The sequence below is a fragment of the Oncorhynchus masou genome, chromosome 11 (assembly GCF_036934945.1).
Source record: "Oncorhynchus masou masou isolate Uvic2021 chromosome 11, UVic_Omas_1.1, whole genome shotgun sequence".
NCBI classification, from domain to species: Eukaryota; Metazoa; Chordata; class Actinopteri; order Salmoniformes; family Salmonidae; genus Oncorhynchus; species Oncorhynchus masou.
Genome location: NC_088222.1, coordinates 9,673,621 through 9,686,801, shown reverse-complemented (window position 1 = coordinate 9,686,801; position 13,181 = coordinate 9,673,621). Strand labels below are relative to the sequence as shown.

Sequence of the window (13,181 nt, the reverse complement as noted above, 5' to 3'; positions counted from 1 at the left end):
GTGTCAAAGGTGTCCAAGGTTATAGATCAACCTGAGATAAAGATGTTACCTTGCAAGGCTGAGATAACTGTGGGGGTATATAGGTCATCAGAGTTGCCCTGGCCCAGTCTCCCATAGCTACCCTCTCCTACAGCCAGCACCGTACCGTTCGCCTGTACCAGAAATGTACAGTTCTGCCCACACACAACCTGCAGAGAGGAGAGTATCACAGGTCAACAACAGAGAATCTTCGGGCTCAAAATGTAAGAAGCCTAAGTACAATCTGGAGCTGCCTGATCAGAGATGCTCACGACGTGTGCTGTAATGTAACGTGACCCTGGTGTATTAGTGGGTTATGAACTCTACCTGATGTGTCTGGGACAGAGACGGGGCGATGGTAGGCACCATCAGGTTGGTCCCTGCGTCTGCCAGCTGGCCGTGACGCCCGTTGCCCCACAGAAACACCTGACTCTTCCCTCCCTGCTGCCAGTCCTGTCAAATACAGTAAGAGGAGGTGGGAAAGCCTGTGAAAGGAGCTTAAAGTAGCCTGGTTTCACAGACAGGATATCGTTATGGGAACAGTCATAACACTGAACAGTGTGAACAATAGCTAGTGATACAGCTATCTGAACATGAAGTGATGGAGCAGTGTCATTAGGCTGGCCTGACCCAGGGTGTGGGTTCCCAGAGCTGCTGAGGGTATGTCAAGTGATACAGTAATGACATTAAGAGAATAGAATATATGGTTTTACAGACAGAAATCTTACCTCAAGAGATATGGCCTGCATCAGAAATGGCACCCTATTCCCTATATAGTGGACTTATTTTGACCTGAGCCCTGTGTAGGCCCTGGTCAATAGTAGTGCACTATATAGGGAATAGAGCCCTGTGTAGGACCTGGTCAATAGTAGTGCACTATATAGGGAATAGAGCCCTGTGTAGGCCCTGGTCAATAGTAGTGCACTATATAGGGAATAGAGCCCTGTGTAGGCCCTGGTCAATAGTAGTGCACTATATAGGGAATAGAGCCCTGTGTAGGCCCTGGTCAATAGTAGTGCACTATATAGGGAATAGAGCCCTGTGTAGGCCCTGGTCAATAGTAGTGCACTATATAGGGAATAGAGCCCTGTGTGGGCCCTGGTCAGTAGTAGTGCACTATATAGGGAATAGAGCCCTGTGTAGGCCCTGGTCAATAGTAGTGCACTATATAGGGAATAGGGTGCCATTTGGGATGTAGATATGGTATTAGAGACAGACATCTTACCTCAGGTCTGGTGGTGGCCCAGGACATGAGTTGTTCGTCCATCATGAAGCTCCACTTACTATTGTCCTGAGAAAGAGGAGAGAAGAAGAGAAGCGAAGAAGTGAATTGAAGTGAGTGCATCAACAAACTGTGTGAGCCGCCATACATCACAGTAAATGGAAAGATGAACAAATAACACTAAAAGTAAAAAGAAAAAAAAAAAAACTGTTGAATGAACACCATAATTGGTGTTAGCCTGTTTCTCCAATAACTCAACCCCACACACTCCCAAGTGCCCTATTCTCTATGCAGCACACACTAATAGGGAATAGGGTGTCATTTCAGACACCATCCTAGTCTGAGGAAGCTTCTACTTTCTGCTCACCAGGGGCTTGGTGAGTTCTGTGGTTCCTGCCTGCTGGAACTCTGGGACAGTGAAGGATTCTGGGAACGCTGTTCCCCTGGCGATGGCCTCCGCGCTCTTCACAGTGGTGGAGAAGGTTTGGAGCCAGCTCCACTCCATGGGGCAGGAGTGTGTGTGGTCGAGGCTGAGGCTGGCAGCATGGTGGTGGGGGGGTCGGCAGGGACGACACAGGTACTGTTCCAGGGAAAGACCGACGGTCAGAGAGGCCAGACTCTGGAGGAAGGCACTGTGGACCAACTGGTCACCCGCTGTCACGTGACTCTATAGAGAGAGAGAGAAGAGAGAAGAGAAAAAGAGAGAGAAAGAGAGAGAGAGAGAGAGAAAGAGAAAGAGAGAGAGAGAGAGAGAGAGAGAGAGAAAGAGAAAGAGGGAAGAGAAAGAGAGAGAAAGAGAGAGGAAGAGAGAGAGAGACAGAGAGAGAGAGAAAGACAGACACACAGAGAGAAAGAGAGAGACACACACAGCCAGCCAGCCAGACAGACAGAGAGACAGACAGAGACACACAGACAGACAGAGACACACAGACAGACAGAGACACACAGACAGACAGAGACACACAGACAGACAGACACACAGACAGACAGACAGACAGACAGACAGACAGACACCACACACACACAAACACCCCACACAGACACACGGATTAATCCTCAAGATCCAATGAGGTGGAAAACTACTGTATTAGCCGATGTTCCTCTGGGCTCAATAACCTTGCAGAGAGACGGGACATTTGTCTGTAAATTGGCCTTCAGTGACAGTTTGTTGAGGTCAGCAGCATTAGCGAAGGCTGGATTATATCCGCCAAGTTCCCTGTAGTAAAACTTGCATAAAGTTACAACCTCTGGAATGCACCGAAATCACAAGTCACAAGCTGTTAGGCGAGAGCCTCTACAGAGTAAGTGTAGGAATGTAAATCCAAGCAGCCTCCTGCAGCAGTGTGGGAAGTCTCTCCAGGAAGACGGCCAAACTAACAAACTAACCAAGTAGATAACTAACCAAGCAGATAACGAACCAGGTAGATAACTAACCAGGTAGATAACTAACCAACTAGATAACTAACCAAGTAGATATCTAAATAAGTAGATAACTAACCAAGTTGATAACTAACCAAATAGATAACTAACTAAGTACATAACTAACCAAGTAGATAACTAACCAGGTAGATAACTAACCAAGTAGATAACTAACCAAGCAGATAACTAACCAGGTAGATAACTAACCAGGTAGATAACCAACCAACTAGATAACTAACCAAGTAGTTATCTAAATAAGTAGATAACTAACTAACTAGATAACTAACCAAGTAGATATCTAAATAAGTAGATAACTAACCAAGTAGATAACTAACCAAGTAGATAACTAACCAAGTAGATAACTAACCAAGTAGATAACTAACCAAGTAGATAGCTAACCAAGTAGATTACTAACTAGATAACAAACTAAATAGATAACGAGATAACTAACTAACTAGATAACTAACCAAGTAGATATCTAAATAAGTAGATAACTAACCAAGTAGATAACTAACCAAGTAGATAACTAACCAAGTAGATAACTAACCAAGTAGATAGCTAACCAAGTAGATTACTAACTAGATAACAAACTAAATAGATAACGAAGTAGATAACTAACTAACTAGATAACTAACCAAGTAGATATCTAAATAAGTAGATAACAAACTAACTAGCTGCACTGCTGTATGGAACTAACCCTCTCGTAGCTGTACTGTTCCTGCAGCAGTGTGGGAAGTCTCTCCAGGAAGACGGCCATGCACGGTGCACGGTTCAGACCCAGAATGCCCTGTGTTCTGAGGACGGTGCGGCAGGATGCCAACACGTGGTTCTGGGAGATCCAGTCTGACGTACAACGGATCAGCAGAGAATCCTGTTGGAGGGGAGGTCAGACATCAGACCCTGTTCATTAGGTCTCTTTCTCAGTCTAAAAAGCTGTCCTCTCATCTCCTCCCCTCTCTTTCAACTGCACTGATCTGAAAGAAGTGACCAAGTGAAAGACAGCCTAATGATGATCTCCCACCATTCTGTTTCCACCTGCCAAGTCTGTTCCAATCAGTGGAGATGACGCGGGAGACGAGAACAGACGAGGACAGATCGTAAAGAGATCGAGCCTGAGGCCTAGTGCAGTGAAAGGCATACTGGACTAACCTTCGACCTCCCGGAGCAGGCAGCCACCCCTACATTTGGTATCCAGGTGGTACTGACCACTGAGCCTAGGCCTGTCACCACTGTCTGTAGGATGGAACCATCCTGTAGGAGGGGAGAACCGGGATAAGATTAGAACACACGGCACTGATAATAGACAGGGGATATTGTATTGATAAGGAGTTTGGATGACTCGATGACGTTATCTTTAAGATAATCTTTACTATGAGAAAACAGCGCATTATTAGTAGCGTAGTCCATCATGCTACAGCTCTCACCTGTAGAGACCAGATGTTGAGTAGTCCTCCTATACCTCCAGACACCAGGGCCAGACCACTGGGGCAGAAGGACAGGGTCTTCACCGCTGTGATGTGACCACTCAGTCTGAACACACACTTGGCACTGCCACGCTAGAGAGGCCAAACGCCACATAGATCAGGACACAGTGAATAAAAGAGTAACTGCAATTGAATTGACAAATACAGTAGTTATTAGAAGAATCCAAAAAGGATAAGAAGAAGAAAAAGAATAGAATAATAGAAAATGATGACTTTCTGTTCCTCCACAAAGACAACTGACGATTTTCTACTTCCCATTTTAGGTGTCAGAGGAAATGGGGGAAATAAAGGAGACACAACCGAAGCCGCTTATCTCAGCCATAACTGAGCGTTACAGAACACACTGACTGTACTGACCTTGATGCCACTGTTGTTCTCCTGACTGGATGAGCTGCCCAGGAACTTAGGAACTCTCCTGACTGGATGAGCTGCCCAGGAACTTAGGAACTGACACATTAGTGCCTCCCTGTGGCAGAGTCCACACATTCAGAAGACCATTCTGGCTCCCTCTAAAAAGACAGAGGAAATATAGGGAATAACTAAATCTAATGTCTACAGGGACTACATTTGACCCAAATACAGAAATGTTGATCAATTTGCATTGCCACCGTCAAATATAGCTAATAATGTACTAATTACTCAGTGTACACAACTCACATTCTCCCCTTACTCCCTGGTACTCACACTCTCCCCTTACTCCCTGGTACTCACACTCTCCCCTTACTCCCTGGTACTCACACTCTCCCCTTATTGCCTGGTACGCACACTCTCCCCTTATTCCCTGGTAATAACACACTCCCCTTATTCCCTGCTACTCACACACTGCACTTATTCCCTGGTACTCACACAGCCATCATAAGGCGTGGTTCGGGACCTCTGCCAGGCAGCGGGCACCACTCGGCCGTGTTGACGGTGCCTGTGTGGAACAGGGAGTGGAGGGTGATCCAGGTGCCTCCCGCCCGCCCCCAGATCTTCACCACCTCAGAGCGGCCCGTGGAGAGGAGGAGGTGGCCCGTGGGGTCCCAGCGCAGGATGCTGACACTCTCCTGGAGAGAGGTAGGGAGGATTGCGAGGGAGGGAGGGAGGGAGGGAGAGAGATGGAGGGAGAGAGATGGAGGGAGGGAGGAGAGAGATGGAGGGAGGGAGAGAGAGATGGAGGGAGGGAGAGAGAGATGGAGGGAGGGAGGGAGAGAGAGATGGAGGGAGGGAGAGAGAGAGAGATGGAGGGAGGGAGAGATGGAGGGAGGGATGGAGGGAGGGAGGGATTCAATTCAATGTATCCTTATTGGGCGCTGGTGAAGATTTGGTCTAGAGTGCCTTCCTGTGGCTTGAAAACAAGATGACATTTCTACGAGCAAATAAACTAAGCAAAAAAAGAAATGTCCCTTTTTCAGGACCGTCTTTCAAAGATAATTAGTAACAATCCAAATAACTTCACAGCTCTTCATTGTAAAGGGTTTAAACACTGTTTCCCATGCTTGTTCAATGAACCATAAGCAATCAATGAACATGCACCTGTGAAACGGTCATTAAGACACTAACAGCTTACAGACGGTAGGTAATTAAGGTCACAGTTATGAAAACTAGGACACTAAAGAGGCCTTTCTGTTGACTCTGAAAAATGCCCAGGGTCCCTGCTCATCTGCGTGAACGTGCCTTAGGCATGTGTTCAAGGAGGCATGAGGACTGCAGATGTGGCCAGAGCAATAAATTGCAATGTCCGTACTGTGAGACGCCTAAGAATGTGCTACAGGGAGACAGGACGGACAGCTGATCGTCCTCGCAGTGGCAGACCACGTGTAACAACACCTGCACAGGATCGTTGCTTATTGGCACAAACCCACCGTTGCTGGAGCAGACAGGACTGGCAAAAAGTGCTCCTCACTGATGAGTCGCGGTTTTGTCTCACCAGGGGTCATGGTCGGATTCGCGTTTATCGTCGAAGGAATGAGCGTTACACCGAGGCCTGTACTCTGGAGAGGGATCGATTTAGAGGTGGAGGGTCTGTCATGGTCTGGGGCGGTGTGTCACAGCATCATCGGACTGAGCTTGTTGTCATTGCAGGCAATCACAACACTGTGCGTTACAGGGAAGACATCCTCCTCCCTCATGTGGTACCCTTCCTGCAGGCTCATCCTGACATGACCCTCCAGCATGACAATGCCACCAGCTATACTGCTCGTTCTGTGCGTGATTTCCTGCAAGACAGGAATGTCAGTGTTCTGCCATGGCCAGCGAAGAGCCTGGATTTCAATCCCATTGAGCATGTCTGGGACCTGTTGGATCGGAGGGTGAGGGCTAGGGCCATTCCCCCCAGAAATGTCCAGGAACTTGCAGGTGCCTTGGTGGAAGAGTGGGGTAACATCTCACAGCAAGACCTGGCAAATCTGATGCAGTCCATGAGGAGGAGATACACTGCAGTACTTAATGCAGCTGGTGGCCACACCAGATACTGACTGTAACTTTTGATTTTGACCCCCCTTTGTTCAGGGACACATTATTCCATTTCTGTTAGTTACAAGTCTGTGGAACTTGTTCAGTTTATGTCTCAATTGTTGAATCTTATGTTCATACAAATATTTACACATGTTAGGTTTGCTGAAAATAAATGCAGTTGGCAGTGAGAGGACATTTCTCTTTTTTGCTGAGTTTAATTAGTAGAAAACCTTTTTGTCGTCATTTTGATGTTGCCAGATTGACTTTAGTATAATACTAGCTAGCTAAGATTTAGATTGAGAGACCTCCAGATTTTAGCGAGCTAATGTTAGTATTGCGAGCTATTTTTGACAAACTTTGCTTGCTAATGACGTCACCAACTGTCTAAAGTAAATTTGACAACATGATCATGACGAACAAAGTTGCTTCCTACTAAAATCGTGTCATATTCCGAAGCCCATATCGTGTAAATTAAAGGAAAGAGTCATTCTTTGTTCTACTTTAGGACATGGCTGCAGCGTCTGGAGAACGGTGATAACCATGGTGACGACACGACCGAGTTGGTTGAAGAGTGGCCTGTAAACGACTACACAATTATGTGGATGTAAAAGTCTGCGTTGACTTACAGGGAAGGCAGACAGTAGTAAGGGCTGTTCAGTCTCGTAGGATTCAGCGGTAGCCAGTAGGATCTTCCCATCAGGGTAACCCACAGCAAAGGGCTTGTCCACACTGTGCCACGCCACACACTGAGGAGCTGGGAGGGGAGCGAGAGGAGCAAGATATCACACATCAACCAGTCCATGACCACTGAGAACACTACATATTGTCGTAAACAAAGCCACTCCTGACTTAACGGCAACTTGTCTTGGACTCATGTTGTGGCTGCTGGCAGCTATATTTGACCACTTGTTTCCTCTACATAATAATAATAAACAATAGCCACTTAATAGATCATCAGTCAGTCGGTATAACTGTAACTCACATTCTTTCCTGTGGCAGCGGGTGAGCTCGGTGCTCTCAATGGAGAAGTCTTCAGTGACCTGCAACCAGCAGAGTGATCCGTCCAGACGCCCCACCAACAGGCTCTCTGGCTGGGGATCCTTCCCGGCGATGCCCCCCTGGGTGGGGAAGGGGCTGGAGGTCTGCACCCAGGAGAGGGCTGTCACCCAGGACGGCTGGGCCTCCACATGGCCCTGGGCTCCTGAATGAACCACAACAGAGAGATTATAAATTAATGATAAAGTTTGGGATTTAAATTTTTTTCAACATATGAAAACCTTTTTTTTGGGGGGGGGCAAGCTTTCGGTCACAGTTGACCTTCATCAGAGCATCCGAACATATGAAAACACAGCTGAACTGCACACAATGTTAAAAGGTTTGAGGACCAGTTACTACGGTACATACCGTTGACAGTCCAGATGTTGATGATCTTGTTTTGGAAGGCAGCGAGGAGGGTACCTCCAGAGCTCCAGTAGACAGGAGACACCAAGTGAGCTGCCTCAGAGCCCCGTCTGTCATCACTGGAGCAATAGGACAGGATTGGCATTAGCTCTACTCCCAGCAGCGCCACATCTTTCATGTCCCTGTTCCAATACTTTAGAAATACATCCTTCTTTCCAACCTTGGTTTCATTGGTGGCAGTAATAGGGTGGTAACCGTGCATTTATGTGAGCTGTGCTTTACCTCAAGGCAACAAAGACGGAAACATTTCTGAAGTATTGGCCCATACTGTATATCATGATGATACCTGATGCTACAGGAGTGTGTGCACTGCAGGTCAGCAGTGTTCTGGTTGACGTCCCACAATCTGACTGTCCCGTCCTGAGCTCCAGTGGCCAACAGACCCTGCTCATTGTTCCAAGTACAGCTAGTCACCTACAACAACAACAACCGGGTCAACATCAGTATCCAACAAACAGGAAATGATCATAGGAACCTCATTAGTAAGCATCATTTTCACTAGGGCTTTTTCAAGTAGTCTTTCCTCTCTCCTCAAACCGCATTGGAAGAGATAGTCCAAGGTCCCTTCCCTCAGACCGTCTCCGTCAATGCGTTTTGAGAAGAATGTGAGGAGAGAGGATACGAATATTCGAGCATAAATATCTTAGTCCCGTACCCTGCCGTGATGTCCCTCTAGCTTCTTCAGAGGACACTTCCTCAGGTCTCCAGCCATGTCGCTGTAGGTCTGAGGCCGGATGGGGTTGTCCCTCTCCCTCTCTGAGGCTGCCAGGGCCTGGACCAGCTGCTGGGCTGCCCACTGACGGTGTTTACTGGTCAGTCTGGCAGACAGGGCACAGGCAGCCAGGGCGTTGGCCAGCTCCAGAGGGCCCACTCTCGCCCCCACCTGGGGAGGAGGTACTGCAGCAGACGGGCTACCAGCCTCTGGACCTGGACCAATCGGGGGAAACACCACAGCTGTCATGAGGTAGCACCAACCAATCAAACCTCTCTACAGGATTGTGTCCAGTAGGGGGGAAATGCTAGAGTGCAATGTGGATGTACTACCTGAAAAATATGTACCATACCAAACATAACTTATTCTGTGACTTTGGCATAAAAGGTACCTCCCTCTCACCTTTAGACTCGTGCTGCTCGGTAACGGTTCTGTCTGGAGAATAGCGGTAGCGGATGCCCTTCTCTGTGAGCAGGGAGACCAGACTCTGTGTGACCAGGAAGGTGGGAGGTGTGAGGGGTGTGACATCTTGTTGTGGCGCCCTCTTCAGGGTGGAGGTCAGACGAACTCTCTGTGCAGGATCACTGATGGCACCAAGGTTCATCCCTGTGGCAGCCGCCATCAGATCCTAGAACCGGACCAAGGGGTGACAGTGTAAGTAGAGAAAGATTACAGTTACAAGAACATTCTACAGACGGTGATGGAAAAATGTAGACACCAAGGTTGGAGTCAATTCAAGAAGAAAACCAAAATTCCATATCCTGCCGACTACGCCAAACGTAAGACATTTGTAAGACATACAATTGTTGAGAGTTGGAATTTGAAGTTCACTTCCTGAATTGAAACAGAATTACCCAACCTTGGTTAACAGTCTAAGACATATGGAGCCAGCGAGTACAGACTCACACACCTGAGTGCAGATGTCCACCAGCTCCCTGTATGCTGTGGGGCTGTGTGAGACCAGGCTGCCTATAGCTGAGCTAAGGAAGGAGAGGAAGGCAGAGCTACTGCTCTCTGTAGCCCCACCACAGCCTCTGCTACCCCCTGCTACCCCCTGCTGGTCAACACTGGTATGGACCCGGCCTGCCGCCGCGAGGCACATCAGACGCACCAGGATACGGATGTCTGCCAGGCCCAAGCCCTCCAGACCACTAGAGGCACTGCACACTGACACACTGGGCAAGAGAGGGAAAGAAGTAGAAAGAAAGAAAAAGAAGAGAGGGAGGGAGGGAGGGAGAGAGAGGAGGAGAGATATATGTGTGATATGAGGGGAACACAATTATATTCCCATTTTCTACACAATTGGGGACCAAAGGAGTGTAACAGATTACAACCTAGCCCTGTAGTGTTCTACAGTAACATATCACAGCCCTGTAGTGTTCTACAGTAACATATCACAGCCCTGTAGTGTTCTACAAGTAACATATCACAGCCCTGTAGTGTTCTATAGTAACATATCACAGCCTTGAAGTGTTCTACAGTAACAGATCACAGCCCTGGGTGTTCTACAGTAACAGATCACAGCCCTGTAGTGTTATACAGTAACACATCACAGCCCTGTAGTGTTCTACAGTAACAGATCACAGCCCTGTAGTGTTCTACAGTAACATATCACAGCCCTGAAGTGTTCTACAGTAACATATCACAGCCCTGAAGTGTTCTACAGTAACATATCACAGCCCTGAAGTGTTCTACAAGTAACACATCACAGCCCTGTAGTGTTCTACAGTAACATATCACAGCCCTGAAGTGTTCTAACATATCACAGCCCTGAAGTGTTCTACAGTAACATATCACAGCCCTGTAGTGTTCTACAGTAACATATCACAGCCCTGTGTTCTACAGTAACATATCACAGTTGTTCTACAGTAACATATCACAGCCCTGTAGTGTTCTACAGTAACATATCACAGCCCTGTAGTGTTCTACAGTAACATATCACAGCCCTGTAGTGTTCTACAGTAACATATCACAGCCCTGAAGTGTTCTACAGTAACATATCACAGCCCTGAAGTGTTCTACAGTAACATATCACAGCCCTGAAGTGTTCTACAGTAACATATCACAGCCCTGTAGTGTTCTACAGTAACATATCACAGCCCTGTAGTGTTCTACAGTAACAGATCACAGCCCTGTAGTGTTCTACAGTAACATATCACAGCCCTGTAGTGTTCTACAGTAACATATCACACAGCCCTGTAGTGTTCTACAGTAACATATCACAGCCCTGTAGTGTTCTACAGTAACATATAACAGCCCTGTAGTGTTCTACAGTAACATATCACAGCCCTGTAGTGTTCTACAGTAACATATCACAGGTAGTGTTCTACAGTTAACAGATTACAACCCTGTAGTGTTATACAGTAACATATCACAGCCCTGTAGTGTTCTACAGTAACATATCACAGCCCTGTAGTGTTCTACAGTAACATATCACAGCCCTGTATGTTCTACAGGAAACAGATCACAACCCTGTAACCGTAACATCACAATCAACCGTAACATATAAACCACTTTATCACTAGAACAACGGCACAGGAATTGTTTGATGAATACTCTGACATTTGGCCTGTCAGAATAACAATAACAGAAGCTTCCAGCTCAATGTTTTCAGACCAATTTAAAACGTTTCATAAGACGTTTTGGAGGTGAAATAACAAGCTACTTCTCAGAGTAGCAAATGTGTATTGAAATACCTCATCAGAGGAGGAGCCTGGAATGTAGCCACTGTACAGTAGAATGGAATATGCTGTTGATGGACTCTCTGAACAATAGACTAGCCCACATCTCTCTGAACATTAGACTAGCCCACATCTCTCTGAACAATAGACTAGCCCACATCTCTCTGAACAATAGACTAGCCCACATCTCTCTGAACATTAGACTAGCCCACATCTCTCTGAACAATAGACTAGCCCACATCTCTCTGAACATTAGACTAGCCCACATCTCTCTGAACATTAGACTAGCCCAACATCTCCCACATCTGAACATTAGACTAGCCCACATCTCTCTGAACATTAGACTAGCCCACATCTCTCTGAACATTAGACTAGCCCACATCTCTCTGAACATTAGACTAGCCCACATCTCTCTGAACATCTAGACTAGCCCACATCTCTCTGAACATTAGACTAGCCCACATCTACCACATCACATCTCTCTCTGAACATTAGACTAGCCCACATCTCTCTGAACATTAGACTAGCCCACATCTCTCTGAACATTAGACTAGCCCACATCTCTCTGAACATTAGACTAGCCCACATCTCTCTGAACATTAGACTAGCCCACATCTCTCAATGACTAGCCCACATCTCTCTGAACAATAGACTTCTCTGAACATTAGACTAGCCCACATCTCTCTGAACATTAGACTAGCCCACATTAACATTAGACTAGCCCACATCTCTCTGAACAATAGACTCTCTCTGAACAATAGACTAGCCCACATCTCTCTGAACATTAGACTAGCCCACATCTCTCTGAACATTAGACTAGCCCACATCTCTCTGAACAATAGACTAGCCCACATCTCTCTGAACATTAGACTAGCCCACATCTCTCTGAACATTAGACTAGCCCACATCTCTCTGAACATTAGACTAGCCCACATCTCTCTGAACAATAGACTAGCCCACTCTCTGAACATTAGACTAGCCCACATTGTGAGATACCGATCCAATTAAACAAACCAACCTAGAGGATGTTTGGGAGAGTGCTCTCATCACCATGCTGTATGCCAGTAGTATCTGGGCTGTAGAGGTGACTCTCCTAAGAGCCTGCAGTCTGTCCTGAGGGTCTCTCAGCGATGCAGCCTGCTCCCCCAGAGTCAGAGGGCCGGAGGAACCTAACCCCTTAGTGTCAGTGCTGACCACACCTGTATACCAGAGATACACAAAACATTACAACATCTGTGTGAGCATTTGAAAATATTTCACAGTATGTTTGAGTTAGTTTGAAACTTTCCCACGAATTCTCTGATTTTTTCAGAAATTCCAGTTGAAGATTTGTAGGTCGCAGGACTTCCTTGCAACTTATTCCCTGTTGATTCCAGAAATTCTCCAACCGTGGAGTTTTGGTATAATTTGGGGATTCTGCAATCCTAGTTTGCTGCATAATGCTTTATGTGAAGTACAGTACCTTTCTGGATCATTGATCCGTCAGGGTTACTGGTGCTGTTGACCAGCGCTCCCAGCGGGTCGTTTTCTGTGAAGGGGATGGGGTCTGGCACCAGCTTCTTCTCACTCAGGCCCAGAGGTCTCAGCAACACCCCAAAGTCCTCCAGCCCAGTCAGCCGGTCTGGGTCAGAGTCGTCTAGAGGGCCCAGCTCCCAGTCTTCTGGTTGGAAGAAGCAGATATCGTCATGAGTCATCTTTTTATTTATTTTAAATGTATTTATTCATATTTTCATTTAGTCTTTATTTAA

At 46.7% G+C, this 13,181-nt stretch overlaps 1 protein-coding gene across 1 annotated transcript in view; it reads right to left on the bottom strand.

Moving 5' to 3' along the window:
• LOC135548087 (probable E3 ubiquitin-protein ligase HERC1) overlaps positions 1-13,181 on the bottom strand; it is a 114,003-nt gene that overhangs the window by 20,478 nt on the left and 80,344 nt on the right. Inside the window, 19 exon segments of the mRNA XM_064977339.1 lie at positions 50-188; positions 346-471; positions 1,244-1,309; positions 1,608-1,907; positions 3,357-3,530; positions 3,809-3,910; positions 4,084-4,215; positions 4,501-4,558; positions 4,596-4,652; positions 4,990-5,189; positions 7,206-7,333; positions 7,562-7,780; positions 7,984-8,099; positions 8,327-8,454; positions 8,696-8,967; positions 9,155-9,380; positions 9,663-9,927; positions 12,452-12,632; positions 12,896-13,093. Of these exon segments, the coding sequence (XP_064833411.1) occupies positions 50-188; positions 346-471; positions 1,244-1,309; positions 1,608-1,907; positions 3,357-3,530; positions 3,809-3,910; positions 4,084-4,215; positions 4,501-4,558; positions 4,596-4,652; positions 4,990-5,189; positions 7,206-7,333; positions 7,562-7,780; positions 7,984-8,099; positions 8,327-8,454; positions 8,696-8,967; positions 9,155-9,380; positions 9,663-9,927; positions 12,452-12,632; positions 12,896-13,093 (3,087 nt within the window).